Here is a 22,910-nt window from a genome sequence, read left to right on the forward strand (position 1 = left end):
TCATTAGCATGCCGGACGAAATGCTTAGCAGTATTTTGCCCATCACTATGTTCTGAGTTCAAATTCTCCAAGGTCGGCTTTGCCCTTTGCCTTTTGAAAGAAACACAGAGCATCTCAAAATAAATGAAAGGGTTAAGGTCAACTTCACCTGTTATCCTTTCAGGGTTGATAAAATAAGTACCAGTTAAGCACTATGATCGATGTAATCAACTAGTCCCCACCACCACCACCACCACCACCAAATTTCAGGCCTTGTGCCTTTAGTAGAAAAGATTATCATTATTATTAAGGGGGAAAGCTAACAGAATTGTTTGTTCATAGACAGAATGCTTAGCAGCATTTCTTCCATCTTTTTACGTTCCTAGTTCAAATTCCACCAAGGTTGACTTTGTCTTTCATCCTACCAGGGTTGATGATATAAGTTCCTGTTGAGCACTGGGTTTGATGTAATCAACTAGCCTTCTCCCTCCAAATTTCAGGCTTTGTTCCTATAAAAAGATTATTATTGGTGGATTAGCAGATTCATTAGTGTCAAACAAAATCCTATCAAGACCAACTTTGCCTTTCGTCCTTTCAGGGTCGATAAATTAAGTACCAGTGAAGCACTGGTGTCGATGGAATTGACTAGTCCACTCTCCCAAAACTTCAGGCCTTGTGCCTTTAGCAGAAAGGATTGTTATTATGATTATTGATATCGGTAGTAAGAAATTCTCAAGAGAACCAAACAGCAGAAGGTCTTCAGAGAAGAAACCCACCTCGGGCAAGTGTTTGGCCCTTAACTTCTTACACTCTAAGGGAGCTGGACCGCACCCTTCTGCTGATACTTTTTTGCTACTTGGAAAAAGAAGAAAAAAAAGGAATCATTAGAGCATCAGAAACAATGCCTTATGATACTTAATTACAGACTTTTAAGTTCTAAGTTCAAATCCAGTCAGTTTCATCTTTCCCTTTTATTGTTCCTGGGTCAATAAAATAAGTGCCAGTCAGTACTGGGGCTAATATAAGCAACTGTATCCTCCTATCAAAATTTCTAGCCTTGTCTCTGTGCAAGAAATCGTTTTTTTTTTTTATTGTTAATCATATACAGTATTATCACTATTTTAATATATATATATTGATGGGTCAGTTGGTAATATTGGCTAAATAATTGTATTTCGGCCGTTACTGCTTCTTATCTGTTGCTACAGTTTACTTCACTTCCTGGCTGAATAAACGTTTGTATCTAACTTCATTATTTGTGTACACATGTACACATCTATCTTTTGCTTAATAATTAACATTCTCTTTTTTTGTTGTTTGTTTTAAACTCAGCAGGTTAGATTTTGTCGGTTTTTTTTTTTGGTTTTTTTCCTCCAGCTTTCCTCCTATGCATTTTTGGGGCGAACAAATATATTCAGATCAGATATGGGGGACATGTGTCATTGCAATGTGTCACTGTATCCACCGGTCATCCCAGGCAAATCTCCTAGCAGTGTCCCGGTCAGTCCCCATCTCCGCAAGATATATCCCCATCCACCATCCATGACCATGAGGCATGTGGCCAACCAACACAAGCCACCACTCCAACTGGATCCTCAAAGAAGCGAACACAGTACACAGGATCTAGCTCAGAAAATCAAACAATAAATGCTACATGGCAACCCTGCTTGTGTTGAAGCCATAATAAAATATAACTACCACAGTCTGTAAAGTGGTTAGCAAACAAGTGGAGATTACATAGGGTCTAAAAGCTTTCTTTAGTCTTGTCAAGGACACAACTACCTTTCTAGTGTAAGTGCTATGATAAAATATGCCCTTTCTAATGCCAACCACTTTACAGCACTGGTGTTTTTTTTTACATAGCACCAACAGGGTTGCCAGGTAACTTGCAAGAGAAATAGCCCTTGACTGGAAGAGGGAGGTGGCTTTGTAATGGTTGAGAGGTTAAAGTATAATAGAGGGTTAGAGATGTCTTACTACAGAAGAAGTACGTAGCTTTCCCGATAGGAAAAGGAGAGGAAAGAGCGAGAGTTAGATAGATACACTTATTAAATTGGGAGAGAAATAGATGGTGTTGGAGATGCATTAGGACATACCCACAAAGTACAGTGGGTGGGGAACATAAATAGTACAAAGAGGATACAGGGTTTCATAAGAGTGTATGGGAAGATGTCTGGAGAGGAAGCCTTCATTTATTTTTTCACTTTTTCAAAGACATGCACAAACTAAGGCAGATGACACTGACAGGTTAGAGTTGTATGAGATATTTATTTTACGGCCTTACATTTCTGAATTGAAATACTATCAAGCATATCTTTAGCATTCGCTGTCATTATTTTGTGGTTGAATGAAATAAGGTGAACTTGAGTAACCGGCGCTTTACAATTTAATTTAAGTGTTGATAGTAATACAGTGTCTTTTTTTATGACTTGTCAGTTCAAAAGATATTTTGTATGTTAGATAAACTGAAGTAGAGTTTTTCTTTGTCAAGGTTTGTCATTATTGGGGCACAAATATTTTTAATAATTGCTGCATGAGAACAGGTGAAAAAGCTTTATGCTTAGAAGATGTTGAGACAGTTCAGAGAACGACCATAAAAACTTCATGGTGCATTTATGTAAATAAGAGAATTTTTCTGGAGAAAACTAAACTTCACAGCATTTGTAAAATATTTTAATTCAACAAAAATATTTTCTGGGCCATCGTGTACGAAAAAATGGGGACACATTACTTACCTGACAACTGCTGTCTTCTCTAACCTAATTAATGGTGGATGTGAGTGCTTTGAACTCATTGTAGCCAGAGTAAAAGCAAGATGGAAAAATTTCAAAGAGCTATTACTCCTCTTAGCAGCAATAGGATTCTCTCTCTCTCTCTCTCTCTCTCCCTCTCTCCCCCCTCTCTCTCTCTGTTGTATTGTGCTTGTGTAAAAAATGTGACAGTGTATAGTAGTGAAGTATTGATTTCAAATTTCAGCACAAGGCCTGCACAAGTGCTCAACTGGTATTTATTTTATCAATCCAAAAAGATGAAAGGCAAAGTCAACTTCAGTGGGATTTGAACTCAGAACATAAAGACGGATAAAATGTCACTAAGTATTTTGCCTGGCTTGCTAATGGTTCAGCCAGCTCACTGCCACAGTAGCGAAATATTTATTTCGAACTTTAGCTTTAAGGCCAGCAATTCCGTGGAGGGGGATTGTCAATTATATTGATGCCAGAACTCAACTGGTACTTATTTTTATCAACATCAAAAGGATGAAAAGCAAAGTCAAACTCAGCAGAATTTGAACTCAGAACATACAGATGAACAAAATGCTGCTAAGCATTTGCCCGGTGTGCTAACGATTCTGCCAGCTCACCACCCTATATAGTAGTAAAATATTAACATTGAATTTAGAAGATGTATAAAGGTTGAAAATAAATCAGGTGAGTATGCTCTACCCATGTCCATGCGCCATGAATAACAGCAAAAATGGGCTTGGGGAAAATACTGGGTGTAAAATGAACCTTCTGCATTGTACAACAGTGTAGACTTAAACTGTGCTGATATGCAAATTGGATGCATGTAGAAGATAACAGGTAAAACTAGTGCCAAGTGGAAGGAGTCTGAAGCTGAGGAAGACTAAGATATGGGTGAAAGCAGATCTCTGATTGCTGAACCTCATGAAGATGACAATGGACTACAGTAAGCTGTGAGATGCCATGCTGGACAAAACCCATTCAACTTATGCAAGCATTGAGAAACATAAGATGATGATGATGATGATGACAACGATAATGTCGTCATCACTGTCATCTCTATATATTCTGAATTTAAATTTTGTTGAGGTTGTCTCTGCTTTTCATTTCCTTGATGTTGAGGAGATAAGTAGCAAGCAGTGACCACGCTCTTCTATAACTATTTGTTGAACTTGGGGTAATTCAAGAAATCATTATGTTTATGGATGTAGAAAGTGCTAATTAAGGAAATGTTCGTTATTTTGTCAAGAGCATTGGAGTTGGTACTAAACAGAAGTGCTTGAATTGCACTTATTGTTGTAGTGTATGCTATATTTGATGGCATAAAAGAGGCTTGAACATATTAGACATATCCCAATCTCAGTAGTGCATATTCAAGAAAAAAGTTTTTAGTGTATCAAAGCATGTAATATAAGGCCCAACTTTGCAAAAGGACCCAAGGTGAGTTTTTTTTATTTTTTAAGACTTTTTTCTTTGTAGGGAGTGCATCTTATATGCCATCAAATAAGGTAGTCTTGGACCTAAAAGTTGCAAGTTCAAACTGCACCGGGGAAGACTTTGCCTTTCATCTCACCAGGAGTCAGTGATCAATAGAATAGGCTCTGTTTAACATACTATGGTGAAATTATTTCACTATACTGTCTTCCCTTACAAGATTGGCATTGTGCCTAGTCAATCAGAAAGGACATTACTGAGAGGAAAAATATATTGGCTTGATATCATTAAAAATAAATAAATTCCTATTATCAGAAACCTTTCAGTATAATATTTTATGTAAAAACAAAAATGAAACAAAATTTCATTGCTTCATAGATTTTAGGTCAACCAGATAATAACAACAACATTATTATATTCGTTTATTTGGTTAGTACATTTTGTATTTGTGTTACTGCTCTAAACCCTGTTCTTTTACCAACCATAAAAGAATGCTGAATTCAATGACCTGAGTAAAACATGAGAATTTCGAAATAGCTCTTTCTTTGTTTAAACATTGGGAATTATTTAAATTAAATTATATCAGAAAGCAATGTTCATTGTTACCAGTAAGACATTAACTGACAATCATATGAATTTGATTTCAGTGTTTATCTGGAAATGAAATTTTTATCTTTTGTATCTCCTATGTGTCCTTTAGAGAAAATTGCTGAAATTGCTTAAAAAAAAAATTAATAATTTCTCCCTTTAGTCCTATAGTTTTTCAAGGTAAAACTCTATATTCAAGAATAATGTGTATTCAGTTAAATTACCTGGTTTAATATTGTTGTCGATAGTATTTTATTTCATAACTTATTTTATAAATCCACAACTGAAGAAAATAAAGCTGACAGTTGACCTTAACAATATTATTGAAAATTATTACCCATCATCGTCATTTAATGTCTACTCTTCTGTGCTTGCAATGAGTCACACGGAATTTATTCAGGCAGATTTTCAATGGTTAGATGTCTGTCCTGTCACCAACCCTTTCCTGTTTTCAAGTAAGGTAATATTTCCCCATTGCTGGACCTTTTTCACTGAAGTCTGGAAACAAACAACACACTCAGTTATAACTATCACAAGATGTCAAGACAAGGGTATACCCTAACATATATATGTGCAATGGGCTCCTTTCAGTTTCTATCTATCAAATACACTCACAAGGCTTTGGTCAGCCTGGAGCTATGGTAGAAGACACTTGTCCAAGGTGCTGTGCACTGAGACTGAACCTGAAATCATGTATTTGGGAAGCAAACTTCTAAAATCACACATTTAGGAGGGAGAGCAGAAACCATAACTTTTTCAAGGCCTCCAAGATAAGTGGAAGAAAGGGTCAGAGGGTATTCTCAAGCTGGAGATCTGGCCCAAGGACTTACCACAAAGGGAACTTCTGTCTAAGATGTCAGGTAGTGGTGTTGAATAAGATGACTAAGTTTATCACCCAAGTAGGTGATGGCAGGATTTGAACTCAGAACACAGAACAGGAACAAGTATCACAAGGCATCTGGTCAGACATTCTTACACTTCTATTAGTCAAATCTCCTGGGCTGGTACTCTTTTCATCAGCCTCTGAAAGAATGAATGACAAACTTGATGTTGGCAGCATTTGAACTCAGAACGAAGAGATTCAGAACATGTAAAGTAAGGCATTCTATCCACTACTCTAACAACTCAGCTATTTCTCTGTCCATTGTGAAGTATTGGAGTAGATGCTAGAAAGGAAGTTATCAGGCTTCCCCAGCATTTTTCCATAAGAGTAGGTTAATATTTCGTACTTCGTTTTATCTCTTTGCCATAAGTATTCTCTATCATGTTACTCTTACACCTAGTGTATACATTGTTAGTACAGTTGTATCAACTGTTGCATAGATTATACACTGATATGTGAATCAGATTGTGTATAGTTCTATATTCAAGAGATGAGGGATTATTTACATTATTTACACTCGATGGATATTTGTCCTCATCTTGTTTGTTCTTAACACGTTTCGGCTGATATACCCTCCAGCCTTCATCAGATGTCTTGGGGAAATTTCAAACCTGGGTTCTCATTCCTAAGGTACTCTTCGATGTTGTTGTTGTTGTTGTTGGTAGTAATAGTAGTATTATTCAGGTCACTGCCTGGAATCGAACTCGGAATCTTGGGGTTAGTAGCCCATGCTCTTAACCACTACGCCATATGCCCGTGGGCATATGGCGTAGTGGTTAGGGTATATCAGCCGAAACGTGTTAACAAACAAGATGAGGACAAATATCCATCAATTGTAAATAATATAAAAATGTATAGATTGTGTATGTTCACCTTTAACCCCTTTGAAACTAACCCATCTTAGATTGTTGCTTCTTCTTTTATTCCATAATACAAAACAACCCATTTTAAAAAGGCTGTATTTAACCCTTTAGCATTTATACCGGCCATATCCGGTTAAAGCATTCTGCCTGTTTTATATTCAAACTGGCCAGATCTGGCTTCTCACACCAACCCTACAATATCATTCTAAAAATTAACAGGTACCTCATCAAAATCTCATAGCTGCAAGATAATGCATGATTAGTTCAAAACAATGTGGATAAAAAAGCATTAATTATGGCAGAATAATCTGAATACTAAGGGGTTAGATAAAACCTTTTGTCATTGTTTTATCGAAGACCTTTTTTGTTAATTTATGTTCCAAACACCAATTTCATAATGGAGAAGTTATTCTTTGGTGAAATAGGCATCAGAGATGCTTTACTTCACACAGAAACTGCAGGAGCTACTCAGAGGTTTTGCAATCTCTCCTGAATCCATCGCAATGTTGGAAATCCTTTGATGTCACCAGCAGGTATCTCAGGGTGACAAGCGCTTCATCCTTTAGCCTGTACACTTCACCTTAATAGTATAGTGAGGACTAAATTAGTCTTTGCTTGCAGAAGGGTTCCACTTATAGTCTTTCGTAAACTTGTGAACAATAGCCAGCTTGAGCTCTCGGTTGTTGAATATTTTCAAAATTAATTTAAACAGATGGATCAGTATGTTACTTTTAAAATGTGGTCCTGAATGGACTTGAAAGGTCATCGACTTAATTACCGTACATTGCCAAACCTTAAAATTTGGTATACACTGATAGACCTCAACAAATTTCAGTGGAAAGTTATATTGTCTATGTTGATACCCCATAAGTAAGACAGGATTTAGACATGTTTTTTGTTCTAACATCTTATAGTTCTTATCATCATTAAACCTTACTGCATGGGAACCAAGTATACTTGGTCCCATACATCTGCACTTGAAATACAGGAACCAAGTTCAGTCATGTTTGATATAGAGGGGTACATTCCAGAATTCTTCACATTTCATATCATGTCGTATGCAATTTTGTTTTTTTTTAACTGGCCATTAGAAATAAAATTATGAGAACTGGTTTGCATATGATTAGCATGTTAGGTCATCAGCAGTAATTTAATCAGCACAGTGAGGGTTGACAGTAACATTACCAGTAAGGCTCTCCAATTACAGATATACATTGCTTGAGCTTCATCAGTGAACCCGTTTCTTTTTCATGTCTCAAATTGGTGTTTCACAACATGGGATTAAATTCCATGTGTTGTAATGTTACATTTACTTGGTAGCAGTCGTAACCCCAGCACAGAGATATGTATATATGCCAAAGATATTTTATTTAATTCTTCCTTGTTTTAAGAATTAATTGAAATAAAGGCAAACCATTTTAATAGAAATAAGGTGACAAAAGGGTTAAATTTGATTAAGTCAAAGTATAAGATATGTAAAAGTTTTTTTTTTTTTAACAAAAGTTTTTCTGAACCAGAAGACGTTTGGCATTATGTTGTGCTTGAGAAGAAGACCCATCAAGCCGAACAAAATTGCAGTCGTAGCAGATATTGGTGTCACGCAAATGGCATCCGTGCCAGTGACACATAAAAACACCTACTACACTCTCAGAGTGGTTGATGTTAGGAAGGGCATCCAGCCATAGAAAACCATGCCAAATCAGACTGGAACCTGGTGCAGCCTTTCAGCGTGCCAGCCCAGTCAAACTGTCCCACCCATGCCAGCATGGACGACGAACGTTAAATGATGATTATGATGATGACATATATATATATATATCTACAATGGGCTTCATTTAGTTTCTGTCTAGCAAATCCACTCACAAGGCTTTGGTCAGCCTAAAGCTATAGTAGAAGACACTTGCCCAAGGTGCCATGCAGTGGGTCTGAACCTGGAACCATGTAGTTGGGAATTAAACTTCTTACCACACAGCTATGCTTGCACAGAAAGAATATATATTTTTTAATTTATGTCTATTTTATTGATTATTGCAGTCTGCAGAGTGTTTATGCATTATATATGTAATACATATGTGTCATATATATAATAATTAAATTATAGATTATGCACTTTGTGTTTTATTATACGTGTGATCCCTCAGTCTGCGGGAAAATTGTCTCACGTGAAACCAGTCTGTGGTGCAAAAAAGACTGGGGCCACTGCTTTACTGGTAAGATTATTGTTAACGTGGTTGTCCATCAAGCAGATAGACACAGAGACATGGTTTCTGTCTTATTAAGCTTGTTTCTTTTATGTCTTAAATTACTCTGTTTCTCCATCATTTTTGCATTTGCTGGCAAAGGTTGGATGCAACTTCTTGAGACAGTATTCTAACCTTCCTGATGCCTAACCCTCTATGTCTTCTCATATCAAACCACTGCTGGATGTTTTGCTTATGGGAAATAACACCACCAAAATGTTATCAAGCAAAGACATGCCAATACAAACATGCATGCATACACACACACATACATATTGGGCTTCTGTACAGTTTCTCTGTACCAATTTCACAAGACATTCATCAGCCTGAGGTCATAGTTGAAGATACTTGCCCAAGGTGCCATCTAATAGTCATACACAGAACCAAAAGTTTTGCCTGTAACTTTTATATTTATTATCATTTACATTAAAATCTCGACAGTTTACTCTTTTACTTGTTTCAATCATTTGACTGCGGCCATGCTGGAGCACCGCCTTTAGTCAAGCAAATCAACCCCAGGACTTATTCTTTGGATGCCTAGTACTTATTCTATCGGTCTCTTTTGCCGAACTGCTAAGTTACAGGGACGTAAACACACCACCATCGGTTGTCAAGCGATGTTGGGGGGACAAACACAGACACACAAACACACACACACACACATATATACAACCGGATTCTTTCAGTTTCCGTCTACCAAATCCACTTACAAGGCTTTGGTCGGCCCGAGGCTATAGTAGAAGACACTTACCCAAGGTGCCACGCAGTGGGAATGTACCTGGAACCATGTGGTTGGTAAGCAAGCTACTTACCACACAGCCACGTTGTACAAGTTGTACATTTTCAATAGGTGTAACCACTGCAAGACAGAAATTACATTTTCAATACAAATTCTATGTATTTTTTAAAAAAAGATTATTTTGTCCTTGTGTTGAGGTTAAACAACTGTTTATCATTTGAAATGTTATCAAATATTGAATATTTGTTTATATCTTTGTATCTTTGTCAGAATGGAATATCAAATTCATATCAACATTGTCATAATTGATTTAGTTTTCATTAATGAAATACACTATCTTGACAGTTTCTTGCTTTGATAGCATAACATATGCAAAGAGTGTTTTTTTATAACTTATATAATGTATAATGCAATTGTCTGCGTGTGTGTGTGTGTGTGTGTGTGTGCATGCACGCTATTTAAGATTTTCAGAGATGTACTCACATAGCAAGTGACCTGATCTGAGATTGTATGCTGAAACAAAAACAATTGCAGCGTAGAAGGTGTTTATAAGCCATTTAAAAACACACAAAAACCGTTAGATTCACTTTAACATTTAAATTTAATTTGCCAAAATATTTTCGTCGCTTTGAGACCGCGACCTGTTCACTGACAAAATTCCGTGCCATATCTGATGCAGCTCGGAATTTTGTCAGTGAACAGGTCGCGGTCTCAAAGCGACGAAAATATTTTGGCAAATTGAATTTAAATGTTGAAGTGAATCTAACAGTTTTTGTGTGTTTCTTAAATGGCTAAAAAACACCTTCCACACTGCAATTGCTTTTATTAAGAATTGTATGTTCAAATGTTGTGTGTATATTTTAGAAATATAACCAGTTTATTGTGCACAAATGTTAACAAAATCTTTTATTGGACCCTAGTTGAGAACCACTGATATAAAGAATGGTAGGATTTCTATTGGAGACTTTCTGTTTTTCTCCACTGGTGCCTGCTTGGTGCTTTCTTAGCCACCAGTAAACCAGTTTATGGCTTTACTATTAGCTGTGAGCCAAATATAATCTATCTGCTCTCTGGTGATACAATCTTAGACTAGAAGGTTCAATCTCTCCCCACCCCTCCACTTACCCTCTTTATTATCTCTGATCCTTTTTCCTCTCTCATTACTTCTCTTAATTCCCTTTCATCTTCTCCTTCATTATTACTCTATCTCACTCACTCACTCTCACATCTCTGCTTCATCTGTGTTGTATCTCCCTTGGCTGCTATTTGTTTTGTTTTTTTATTATTCCAAGAAGTAAAAAAAAAAAACACTCCAGTTCCTTCTTTCTCTCTGTCTTTTTTTACTTGTACACTATCTCATTTACTGAACTCCCCTCTGCAACGGCAGTTATCTTAACAGGCTAACCTTTCTTATCTGTTCTCAAAATTCCTGATGGTTTTATTTTTCATGGTTGGGCTATATGAACAGAACTGGTACATGCAGTAGATGATATTTCGGGGTTGGGTAAGAGATAGTTATTTAGGTTGTTTGAATTCATTCAACTTGAAGCTTAATAGTTTGCACTAGTGACCTATACAGTATTTCCTTTCTTACCTTACTACCTAACGGGCCTCGTCAGGTGCTTGAATGACTTAAAAACTAGTATCACTGACACAATGTCACAAAATTTGAGAGAAAATCAGTTTTTGTTTTGTTTTCTTTCATTTTCTCAAGCTTGGTTTCCATGACATATAAGTGACTGAGATCGCAACATTCACCCTGAACAGGATGCCAGTTTATTACAGGGCTCAAAGACAACAATTCTGAGGGAAAGGGACAAGTCTAGTACATCTACACCAGTAGCTAACTGGGAATTTTATTTTATCAACCCCAATGGGATGAAAAGCATAGCTGACTTTGGCTGGGTTTGGGCTCAGAGCCATAAAGAGCCGGAAAAAATGTCACTAATGATTCTACCAACTCACCACCTAAATGTGAACGGATTACATCAGTCCCAGTATTTGACAGCTACTTTTATCAACCCTTGGAGTGTAAAGAGTAAAGTTGGCTCTAGCTGGATTTGAACTCAGAATGTAAAGGGATGTCACTAGCACACTACTGATTATGCTATTCCACTGCCGTAATAATGATAATATTAGTTTCAAACTTTGGCACAAGGCCAGCAGTTTTGGGGAGGGCTTAAATTGATTACATCAACCCCCAGAACTCAGAATGTAAAGGGATGTCACTAGCACTCTACCGATTCTACTGTTCCACTGCCCTAATAATGATTATATTAGTTTCAAACTTTGGCACTTATTTTTTATCAATCCCAAAATGATGAATGAAAGGCAAAGTCAACCCTGGTGGAATTTGAACTCAGAACATAAAAATGGACGAAATGCCACTAAGGCATTTTGCCTCCTAAAACTTAAGACTGTGGTAACTTGATAATAAGACCAACTACATTTTCATTTGTTTCTTTTTCCGAACATGTTTACAAATTTTTCAATGAATAATTAACACTAGAGTGAAACAATGTTTATGAAATTTCATGAAAAGGAAATAAATAAATGGGAAAGCATAATTGAAACCAGAAAAACAGAAGAAACAGACAAGCAAACTTAGTAATTAAAAATAATGGAATATTTTCAAAAAATGTATTTTTAGTTTTAGTAATAATGAGTTATATGAATTTACTAAACTATCAAGACATATTATGTAGAGTTTTATTGAAGGAAGAATACATGTGTGGGTGAAAACTATTCAGCTAATTTAAACCCCACTCTCTCTCTTTCTCTCTCTCTCTCTCTTTCTCTCTCTCTCTCTCTTTCTCTCTCTCTCTCTCTTTCTCTCTCTCTCTCTCTCTCTCTTTCTCTCTCTCTCTCTCTCTCTCCCTCCCTCCCTCTCTCTCTCTCTCTCTCTCCTCTCTCTCTCTCTCTCTCTCTCTCTCCCTCTCTCTCTCTCAGTATGGACTTACTGAAGTTAATTGAGATATGTATCAATGTAATTAACCCTTTTGTTACCACTTTCTTTTGAAATATTATACAGCCTTTGTTTCAATTAATTTTGAAAATAATGAAGAATTTTGTAATATAACTTTGTCATTATTAAGGCGGTGTTTGGAACATAAATTAAAATAGCATTGTATGAAAGGTTTTAATTCTAGATCACTCCCAAACAGGAAGCTTGCATCACAAATCAGACTTGGTCCCAGATGGGCTGGTATCAAAAGGGTTAAGGTTAGCTGTAGATGTTTTGATTTCATTAATCAGTTGTTGTTTGTATTAGTCAGAATACGATGAGTGATATCCAGGCTGGTGAAGATGATACAGTTGATGATCTGCTTAAACTTTCCTTAGGTTGCTGTTTGTGGGGAAAGAAAAGAAAAAATAAGTGTGTGCTTGGAGAGAAATCTATACAGTTGTAGTTCTGAAGGATTGATCTAAGTATTTAGCATGTGGGTTTGGTAAGTGAAACTTGTATTAATTACGAGAGGATGGGCAACTAATGCATCGAGTGCGACAGGGTGAAAGTGGTACACAAGATAGCTAGTTCAGAAGAGCATAAGTCATTATTTGTAGCTTTTATGATTTTAGCAGTATGTTATTCATACATAGGGAGTGTAATAGAAACTGTTTCTTTTTAACATCTGTAGTTATTTGAGTCTTGGTGGTGGTGGTGGGGTCGTTGGAAGTGATTAGGTCGTCTGGAGGATGTTTTTAAATCATTTATTCACGGGAATAGTGCAAGGTGTTCAAGTTGTACTTGGTAGATGTCTTTGTACGAATGGTTAAGGAGTGATGGATGGTATTGTCTATCAAGGAATGTATGCAGTTAGAAGTAGGTTATTAATGTACATGAGGAGGAGTTAGCTGAACCCTGAGGTATGCAAGAGTTGATATTGGAAGCAGGATAGATCCTTATCAAAGCATACTGCAATGGAGTGGTGACAGAAGAAACACCAAATTGAAATTTTAGTTTGGTTCTTTACCCACTGCACCATCTGGCATTGGACTATTTCTAGTCAAAGTTGAGGTCTCATGGAAGTTGAGATACATTACATATACACAAAATAAGCTTCAAATTCATAAAGGAGGTGAAGCATTAGGTGTGTACTTGTGGCATTCGTGTATTTCTCAAAATCAGCAACAGATCTATGTGATATGTATACATCATGGAGTTGAAACTAAATCACAGATTCTTCTACAATACTCACCACTAAACTCTGATGCTCAACAAGGTAATCTTATCACATGCTTTTTATGCTGTGGTTAATTCATGGATCATATAAAATATATGTAATCATAACATTTGAATTAGATCAACACATAAAAATATGGGAGCAATTAATTTGAGGGTTTTCTTTTTTTTTTTTTTTTTTTTTGGTTTTTTTTATAGCTTGTGACTTAATCTTTGGATTTGTTTTAATTATTGTTGCATACTTTCAGGATCGGGAAATATTTACAGTTGGTTTCAGTCTAATGTTTTAGGATTCAGATTACTCTGTCAAATTTAATTCTTATTTATTCATATTGTTTTGAATTGATCATGCATTATCTTGTAACTTTGAAATTTCAAAGATGTGCTTGTTCAATTTTAGAATGACACCGTTCGGTAGGTGTAAAAAAGGATAAACATCCCTCTGTGGTACATCCGCTAATAATATATCACCTGAAGAAATGAATCAATGAGGATGGTCAACCGGATGCCCATGGCTACAACAGACTACACCAGTCATCCCAGGAATATAGATTGAGATCTTAAGAATCATGTGATTTGTGGAAGCGCACATAGCAATGCATTAAATGTTTATAAATTCCATTCAAGGATTATTGCTGTTATTATATTTATCTTACATTATATTGGTACAACTTCATGCAACCCTGAAAAACTAGCTCACTAGTCAGCATCGTTAGACAGTGGTTGGCATCATAAAATGGAGCTTTATCTGCATATTCAAAACTTTTCCCATGAACAAATTTAAATGATATATATATATATATGTGTATATATATATATATATATATATATATATATATGTGTATATATATATATATGTGTATATATATATATATATATATATATATGATACGATTAGCAAAAGAATGATATGACATGTTGGGAAACTGGCGGCTGATAGGTGTCATTGAAAGAAGGGCAAATGCCAATTTGTGAATATCAAATTAGGATGCTTATCTATAAATTAGCTGGACTAAATTAAACAGCTTTTTATTTTTTATTTTTCACTTCGTTGAAAATTAAAATGAAAAATCCTTGTCTGTGGTTGTTATATATCAACATGATGTTTGCCATTGAAATAAAATCAATTTTCTGTTTGATTTAACATTTCAAAATGAAGTAATGAAATTCTCTGTTAAATGAATAGTAAATTCTGACACCTAAATAACAGATTATATTTTTTTGAATACTTTATATACAAAAACACTAAACAGAACAGGTTTTTAATTGTATTTACTCTTCTCATTACTTTGAAAATATTGTGTACACAACACACATGCTACTATACCCATCTCTTTTCAGGAATACATACTTTTAACATGTTAACTTTTGCAAACACAACCGTTTTTTTTTCTGACACCTACATTCAGGTATATATTCGCATACACCTGCCTTGTAACATAGACAAAAGTATGTCAAAATATATTTATAAAATTCTTGATTTATAAAATGTGTAATGATAGCATCAAAACTACCGATACTATGTTCACTTACCTACAATACACTTTTTTTAGAACTGTTTTATCTATTTCTTTCCGTGAAGTCTTATCTCTGACTATCTGTAAGAGATGGCCTGGATTTAGGCAGTTTTGTATATGTTTGTATCTATGTGTTTTACGTATATGTGCATGTATCTCCAAATATGTATGCATATATCAGAGCAAGTGCGTGTGTGTGTTTACATATATATATATGCATACATCTGAGTATGTGGGTGTATACATATAAATAAATGAATGCATGTATGTACATATGTATTTACCTGTTTCCCTGCCTTTGATAACACTCAGCTGGAGTATTATTTTGTTGTGAGACCAAAACCTTCCATTCTTTTCTCATGAGAAATGGCTGAATACTTTTTACAAATTATTTAGTGAAATTCACTGACTGCTAACTTACCAAATTTTCTCAAAATTAATACTTATTTTCTTCCCCCTTTTTTTTCTTTTTTTCTCTTCTTTTAACTGAATTAGATTGACAGGGAAAAGAAGTGAGGTAGAAACTCTATCAGAGTGGGTAGTTAGGTAATTATGGATAACAATGCTGCAGTAGCTATAGATCTCTGAGTATATAAGTTTAGTTTGGGATTTTGGATAGTGTAACAAGCAGTAGCATCATGAATTACTAGAAAGTTAAAGAGATTTTAACTAGAGAGAGATTTGCATGATACAGAGGACTTACAGGCGACTGGTGATAATGGACCAAGTAGAGAAAGTGGTACAGAGAATAAATTATGGCAAAGTTTTAGTACAAGACAGTTACATTGAATTAGATGTGGTTTGGGTTTGTACCAGAACATGGACCCAAAGCTAACATATTTCTATAGAGATAACGGTGAAGCAGTAGTTAGTGCTCAGACATAAATAAATAGCTTCACTTTGTATTTGCCAATCTAGAAAATACCATTGAAACTGTCCAACATTTCAAGTTTATATGCAAAGTCTGGCTAATATTACATACTTCATGCTTTAAAAGTCTTTCGTCCTGAATATGTACTGCTGAAATTGGGGTGTGTCTAAATGTACCGATGCATTTTTTATGCCATCAAATATTGTGGGTGTAAAGTGAATGGCTTGTGAAAGCCATTTAGTTCATGTATGGGGGCGAGGTTCAAAGAGGAATGACCTGGTGGATTTTCACCAGGGATCTACTTTCAGTTTTATTCTCTTCATTGTAGTCTTTAAGAAAATGGTTCACACATGAATGCCCTCAGTAACTTCCCTATGGTTCTCATTGCAGAATCTTTTGAAGACCTGCAGACAAAAATTCCCAAACCTGGGAGAGTGATTAACAATGAAAAGCCAAAAGCCTAATATAGCATACAGCAAAGACAAAAGTTGTAATTAGTAGTAAAAGGAGACAAGTTTTTTTTTTTAGTATCATTTGGAAAGTATCATTACTCAATGAGTAAGACTGGAATTGACAAAATATCAATAGCGTGTGTTCTATCCAATCATTAAAGATGCAAAAAAAAAAAAAAAAAAAAAAAAAAAAGCTGAAAGGTAACCTGGGTTATTATTATATACACCAGATGTACATAAGTAGTTAATACCAGGGGCACCTTTGAAATAAAGTCTTTGGCATGCTCAGATGGCTTGCTTTACACTTTTTAGTTTTTTCTTTCTTATTTTTTTTGTTATACAGATAAGGCAGTAAAAAGAGCAGCATGTGAAGTCTTGCATAACTTTGAGAATATGTTGCTTGTTGCAACATCTAAAAAAGGGAATACATATGGTTCCCTTTATTTTAACTTAAATATAATACTCCTACCTTTCCTACACACACACACACACACACACACACACACACACATATGCTCTTTTATTAATTGTGAATATTATTCGCAGCTCTTAAGTCACTCCTACAGCTTAGTACTGTCAGTTAACAAAAGATTATACTGCATATGCTTTCTTGTAGTCTAGTTCTCTTTTCTCCTCTTATATAATTAAACTTCTCTCTCTCTTTCCCTCCTCTCTCTTTCTTTTTCTCTCATCATCATCATCATTGTTTAATGTCTATTTCCCATGCTTGCATGGGTCAAGCAGAATTTGTTGAGGCAGATTTTTCTACAGCTGGATACCCCTGCTGTCACCAACCCTAACCTGTTTCAAAGCAATGTAATATTTTTCCCCATGGCCAGACATGCTTGTATGATGGTGAGACCTGTTTACAATTGTCACATGATTTAAAGAAGGGCACACATACAGTGGGCCTCTTTCAGTTTTCATCTACCAAAATTAAGTCAAAAGGTTTTTGGGTCACTCCAGGGCTATTGTAGAAGACACATTTCCAAGGTGCCATGCAATGGAACTAAACCCCAAACTACATGGTTGGGAGCAAGCTTCATGACCATCAACCATATATAAGAAGTTTGCTTGTCAACCACATGGTTCTGAGTTCAATCCCACTGCACAACATCTTGGACAAGTGTCTTCTACTTCAGCCCCAAGCCAACCATAGTCTTATGAGCAGATTTGGTAGATGGAAACTGGAAGAAGCCCATCGTGTGTGTGTGCGTGTGTTTTGTCTCACCTTGTCTTGACATCACATGACAGACTTAAATAATTGTCACTATCATACAAGCAGTGTCATTCATTTGTAATATCCTGTGAGAACATATCTGATGATGGCTAAATATTACCTTTCTAGGAAACAGGTGAGAGTTAGCAACAGGAAAGGTATTTAGGCCTTAGAATATATTCCTCAGTTAACTCTGTTCAACCCATTTGAATATAGAAAAATAGATGCTAAAATGACAACTTTTTTCATCTGAACTAACACATAATGCAAAACATTTGGAGTAGCATTGAAGTCTATCATTAACTTTAAATGCTTTAAATGAATAAATAAATTCTATTACTTGTTTCGAGAACTCTTTATTCTGTTTGTACATCCAAACACATCATTTCTTTCTTTCTTTCTTTCTTTCAGATTTTACCCTCCATGATTATTCAGCTTCTGGAAGATTCAAGAAAGCACATATCAATGCTTTCCACAAAGAAGGTAAGAAGAAAGAATCTAAGAATGTTCCAAGAGGGAGTAAAACACTTTGGAATGTATTCATTTAATTTTTCTGTATTTTGGGGCTGTGGATAGCAAGCATAGAATGAATGGTTTGACAGAATATGACAAGTTGAAGGATTGTGTCATGCTTCAATGTCTGCTTTGGCAAGGTTTGTGAAGCTGAATGCCTTTCATAATTCTGACTGCCACACAGAGAGTATTGGATGGTTGTTTGTTTGTTTGTTTTTTTTTTGTTTTTGTTTTTGTTGATAGTATGAGCTTGAGTAAGGTCCCCTTATAATTCACAAGACTAACAAACTAAATGAGTTAAAGGTACAGTAGAGAGAAGGGTGGCTTTATGTTAGGTGTTGTGAAGTTTAAAGTATGATAGGAGGAACTGGAACCAGAGATATTGGCTACCTTACATTGTATAAGGGTGGATAGGAGTAATTAAGGTGGAACTGGAGAGAGATTAAACTTGCATCATTGAAATATTGTTACCTATTCCTGTTCGCTAGGGGAACATGTAGAATTACATGTGTTGCTCAGAGCCAGAATAAAACTCTTGTAGAGAATTGGCAATCCATTACTTTCATTTCCTTGACTAGTTCCAGACATAGCTGATATTTGTATATCTAGTTATGCAGACTGGGGAATGTCAAATTAAGCAGACCATTCAGGGTTTATTAACAAAGCAACAACAAAAAACCCCACTTGTTTGAGTGTTTGAACACTCATCAGACTTGAATCAATCTGCCACCAGCCACAAGTTACTGTGCAAGATCTACAATACATTTTAACCTTTTAGTATTTGAACTGGCCATATCAGGCCCAAATATTCTACCTGTTTTATATACAAACTGGTCAGATCCAGCATCTCACACCTACCTTACAATGCCATTCTAAAAATAAATAATCACGTAGCCAAAACTTCAAAATAAAGAATGATTAATTCAAAACAATATGAATAAATAAGCATTACATTTGACAGAGTAATCTGGATGCTAAAGGGTTAAATTAACTCTCAGAGCATTAATTAGCACAGGGTTTAGTAGAAGATGCTTTCCCAAGCTGCTGTTCAGTGGAACTGAGCCCAAGACTACGTAGTTGTAAAGTGAACTTCCGAATCATACAGTCACCCTACACGTAATATAATGTCTAGTTTAAAAAATGGAATAAGACACTCGTCATGGCCAATGCCAGTACTGCTTGACTGGCTCCTGTGCCGGTGGCATCTAAAAAGCACCGTTTGAGTGTGGTTGATACCAGTGCCGCCTGACTGGCTCCTGTACTGGCGTCACATAAAAAGCACCCACTACACTTTTGGAGTGGTTGGGGTTAGGAAGGGCATCCAGCTGTAGAAACCTTGCCAGATCAGATTGGAACCTGGTGCAGCCTCCTGGCTTGCCAGTCCTCAGTCAAACCGTCCAACCACATCGAAAGCGGATGTTAAACGACGATGAGTGATAAGATATATTAAGTTAATAATGGACCTGTTGCTTTGTTTTCCTTTTTCATTGATTGCCTGAGATGTCCACCATATTTATTCAACTTGTCTTAAGTTTCCTACTGCAGTTCTTTTCTGGTTTGTTTTTTTATTCGTTATTTTACTTTTCGTTCCATAGCTAAACAGTTACAAACAATTCCAACTTTAGTTCAAGATGTTGTTGAAAATTGGTTTGAAAAAGATGCGGATGACTTCGATACAGACACAGTTTCTTCAAAAGGAGAGGATGAAGATGAAGAGGAAAAGAAAAAAATAATTAACGATGAAACAAGTAAATCAAGTAAGAACATCATATGAGTTTTAGAAACTTTGAGAGATTAGAAATAAACTTTTTTTACAGTAGAGCTCGAAGCAGATAAAGCTATAATAAGCATACATAATATTGGTTTAAAACATCAAATTTCTGCTGAAATATCCTGCCTTTGTTTCACTTTTAACTTTTTAGTATTTGAACTGGCCATATCAGGCCCAAATATTCTACCTGTTTTATGTTCAAGCTGGTCGGATCCAGCATCTCACACCTTCCTTACAATGTCGTTCTAAGAATAAGCAATCACGTAGCCAAAACTTCAAAATAAAGAATGATTAATTCAAAACAATATGAATAAATAAGCATTACATTCGACAGAGTAATCTGGATGCTAAAGGGTTAAAGTTAGTAAAATAACTTTAGTCATTATTAAGCAGTTTAGAACATAAACTAACATGAAATTCTAATGGAAGATTTAAATTTTGATTTTAATTTAAAATAAGAAATGTCATAGAATTAGGAGCAGTCTCAGGCAAGATGGGATTGAAAGGGTCTTTAAAAAAATACTTACATGGGAAAAAAGTTGAAGGCTGCCTGAGAGGGTATGGTTTGGGGGTGGTGGAGTGGGGTTGGGGGGTTAACCCAATATTTTTTGTGCTGTTATTTTAGCTTTATCTAGTTTCGCCTTTAAAATGATTTAATATCAAATAAGAACATTTGAATTAATTAACATAGATGGTTCATATTTACAAAATAATACTCACCCTACTAATTTATAAAATAGACATTGATAAATAATCTTAGCTGAGGCCCCTTAGAAACTTTTTAATTCTTTGATGACTGACTGACCACATAGTGAGGGTAATGACAGTGAGCCTCTATATATGTCCTTAAAACCTTGCCCACTACTCATGGCCCCTTGATGCTTTTAGATTAGATAATTAACTAATTAAGCTGTTTGATAAATTACAGTTTTTAGTTGAGTCCTACCAAAATTGACTTTGTTGTGGTTTCCTTTGTTGTCGACAAAATTTAGTACCAGTATCATACTGGAATGTCTGGGTTCTGAACACAATCTGGGAATTGAAACAGTAAGCATAAGATCATGAATGCGACACCCTAACGACAAGGTCATGTGACCTTCACCATAGTACCTATTACAGTTCACAAAGCAAGCAACAGCTGCTGAGTTGGTAGGGTGCCACCCTACTGGCCCAGTGGTCCACCAACAAAAAATGTGTACCTGGTTGTTATAGTAATAATTTAGTGCAGCTTACCATGAACACCAGCAGCACTTTATTATTGTTGAGTATTTCGTTAACAATGCTGATTCTCATGTGACAAATTCTCTTGTGTAACTCCCAATGAAAGATGGACTTTATTTGAATGACATCTTTTTAGACAGACTTTATATTGGGTTGGTGCATAATTATTGCGGATTTTTTTCAACAAATTTTATTCAACAAAAACATCTTTGAATTATGGTCTGACCATCTGCCAAGCAAATGGGAAGCAGTAATTGCAGTAGATGGTGAATATACTCCGGAATAATCATTTAAAGATGTTTTTGTTACATGTTTTTGTTGAATATTTGTTGAAAAACAGCTGCAATAATTATGCACCCACCCAATAGATCCAAGAATAACTGTGTGGTAAGATGTTCGTTTCCTAACTACACGGTTTCTGGTTCAGTCCCACTGCATGACACCTTGGGTAAGTGCCTTGTACTATAGCCCCAGACCAACCAAAGACTTGTGAGTGGATTTGGTAGGCAGAAACTGAAAGAAACCTATCACATATATGAGTGTGTGTATATATGTGTGTTACTATCTCCTTGACATAATAGTTGTAAACAAGCGTCACTGTCATACAAGTGGAGCCTTTGGTTTCCAATCTTCAGTGAAAACATGTCTGGGCTGGGGAAATATTACCTTACTTGGTAACAGGTAAGGGTTACTGACAGAAAGGGCATCCAGCAGTAGATAATCCACTTCATTAAATTCCATCTAACCCATGTGAATAAAGAAACGTGGACGTTAAGATGATGATGATGATGATAATTATGTACATAAACAAAAGTCTTCAAATGGTGCTCCACTGATCTAGTGGAGTATAAGAATTACTTAATTTACAAAAAAATTACTCTGTTCTTTATTTCAGGTAAATCTGAAAATATCAGGAGAAAAACAAAATTGAAAAACGTTGTACCTGATGATTCTGGATTTATTTATCCTGCTGATATTTGGCATATTCTATCATTGTATATCCATCCTGAAGATGTTTGGCGATTTGCTTCTATCTGCAAATACGCAAATACTGCAATCCATACTGTAAGGTTTTGGCGTCATCTCTATCATAGGTTTGTATTCTAATTTTCCCTGTATCATTAATCCCTCTTCAGCTGCTGTAGTCTGAAATATCTTTATTTTCTAATGCCATATCAGCTATTTTATCGGATATCACATAAAAAGCACCCTTTGCCAGTGCCTTGTAGAGAGCACTTGTGCCAGTGCCATACAAAAAGCACCCATGCTGGCACCACATAAAGCACACCCTATTTCTTTATTGCCCACAAGGGACTAAACATAGAGGGGACAAACAAGGACAGACAAAGGTATTAAGTCGATTACATCAACCCCAGTGCATAACTGGTACTTAATTTATCAATCCCGAAAGGATGAAAGGCAAAGTCGACCTCGGCGAAATTTGAACTCAGAACGTAAAGAAAGACGAAAAACCGCTAAGCATTTCGCTCTGCATGCTAACGATTCTGCCAGCTCGCTGCCTTCACATAAAGCACACCCTGCTACACTCTATAAAGTGGTTGACATTAAGAAGGGAATCCAGCCTTAGATGCAATCCCAAAACAGGGGACTGGAGCCTAGTATAGCTTGCCAGTTGTCAAACCATCCAACCCTTGGACATTAAATAATGATGTATTTTGTGAACAATAGTATTATT

At 35.9% G+C, this 22,910-nt stretch overlaps 1 protein-coding gene across 1 annotated transcript in view; it reads left to right on the forward strand.

Annotated features, from left to right (window-relative positions):
- The window catches only part of LOC106870907 (transmembrane protein 183), a 56,507-nt gene that overhangs the window by 28,267 nt on the left and 5,330 nt on the right, over positions 1-22,910 (forward strand). Inside the window, exons 2-4 of the mRNA XM_014917140.3 lie at positions 18,121-18,192; positions 19,818-19,979; positions 22,110-22,308. Of these exons, the coding sequence (XP_014772626.1) occupies positions 18,121-18,192; positions 19,818-19,979; positions 22,110-22,308 (433 nt within the window). The remainder of the gene's footprint in view (positions 1-18,120; positions 18,193-19,817; positions 19,980-22,109; positions 22,309-22,910) is intronic.

Source organism: Octopus bimaculoides, chromosome 7 (assembly GCF_046866305.1).
Source record: "Octopus bimaculoides isolate indiv1 chromosome 7, ASM4686630v1, whole genome shotgun sequence".
NCBI lineage: Eukaryota > Metazoa > Mollusca > Cephalopoda > Octopoda > Octopodidae > Octopus > Octopus bimaculoides.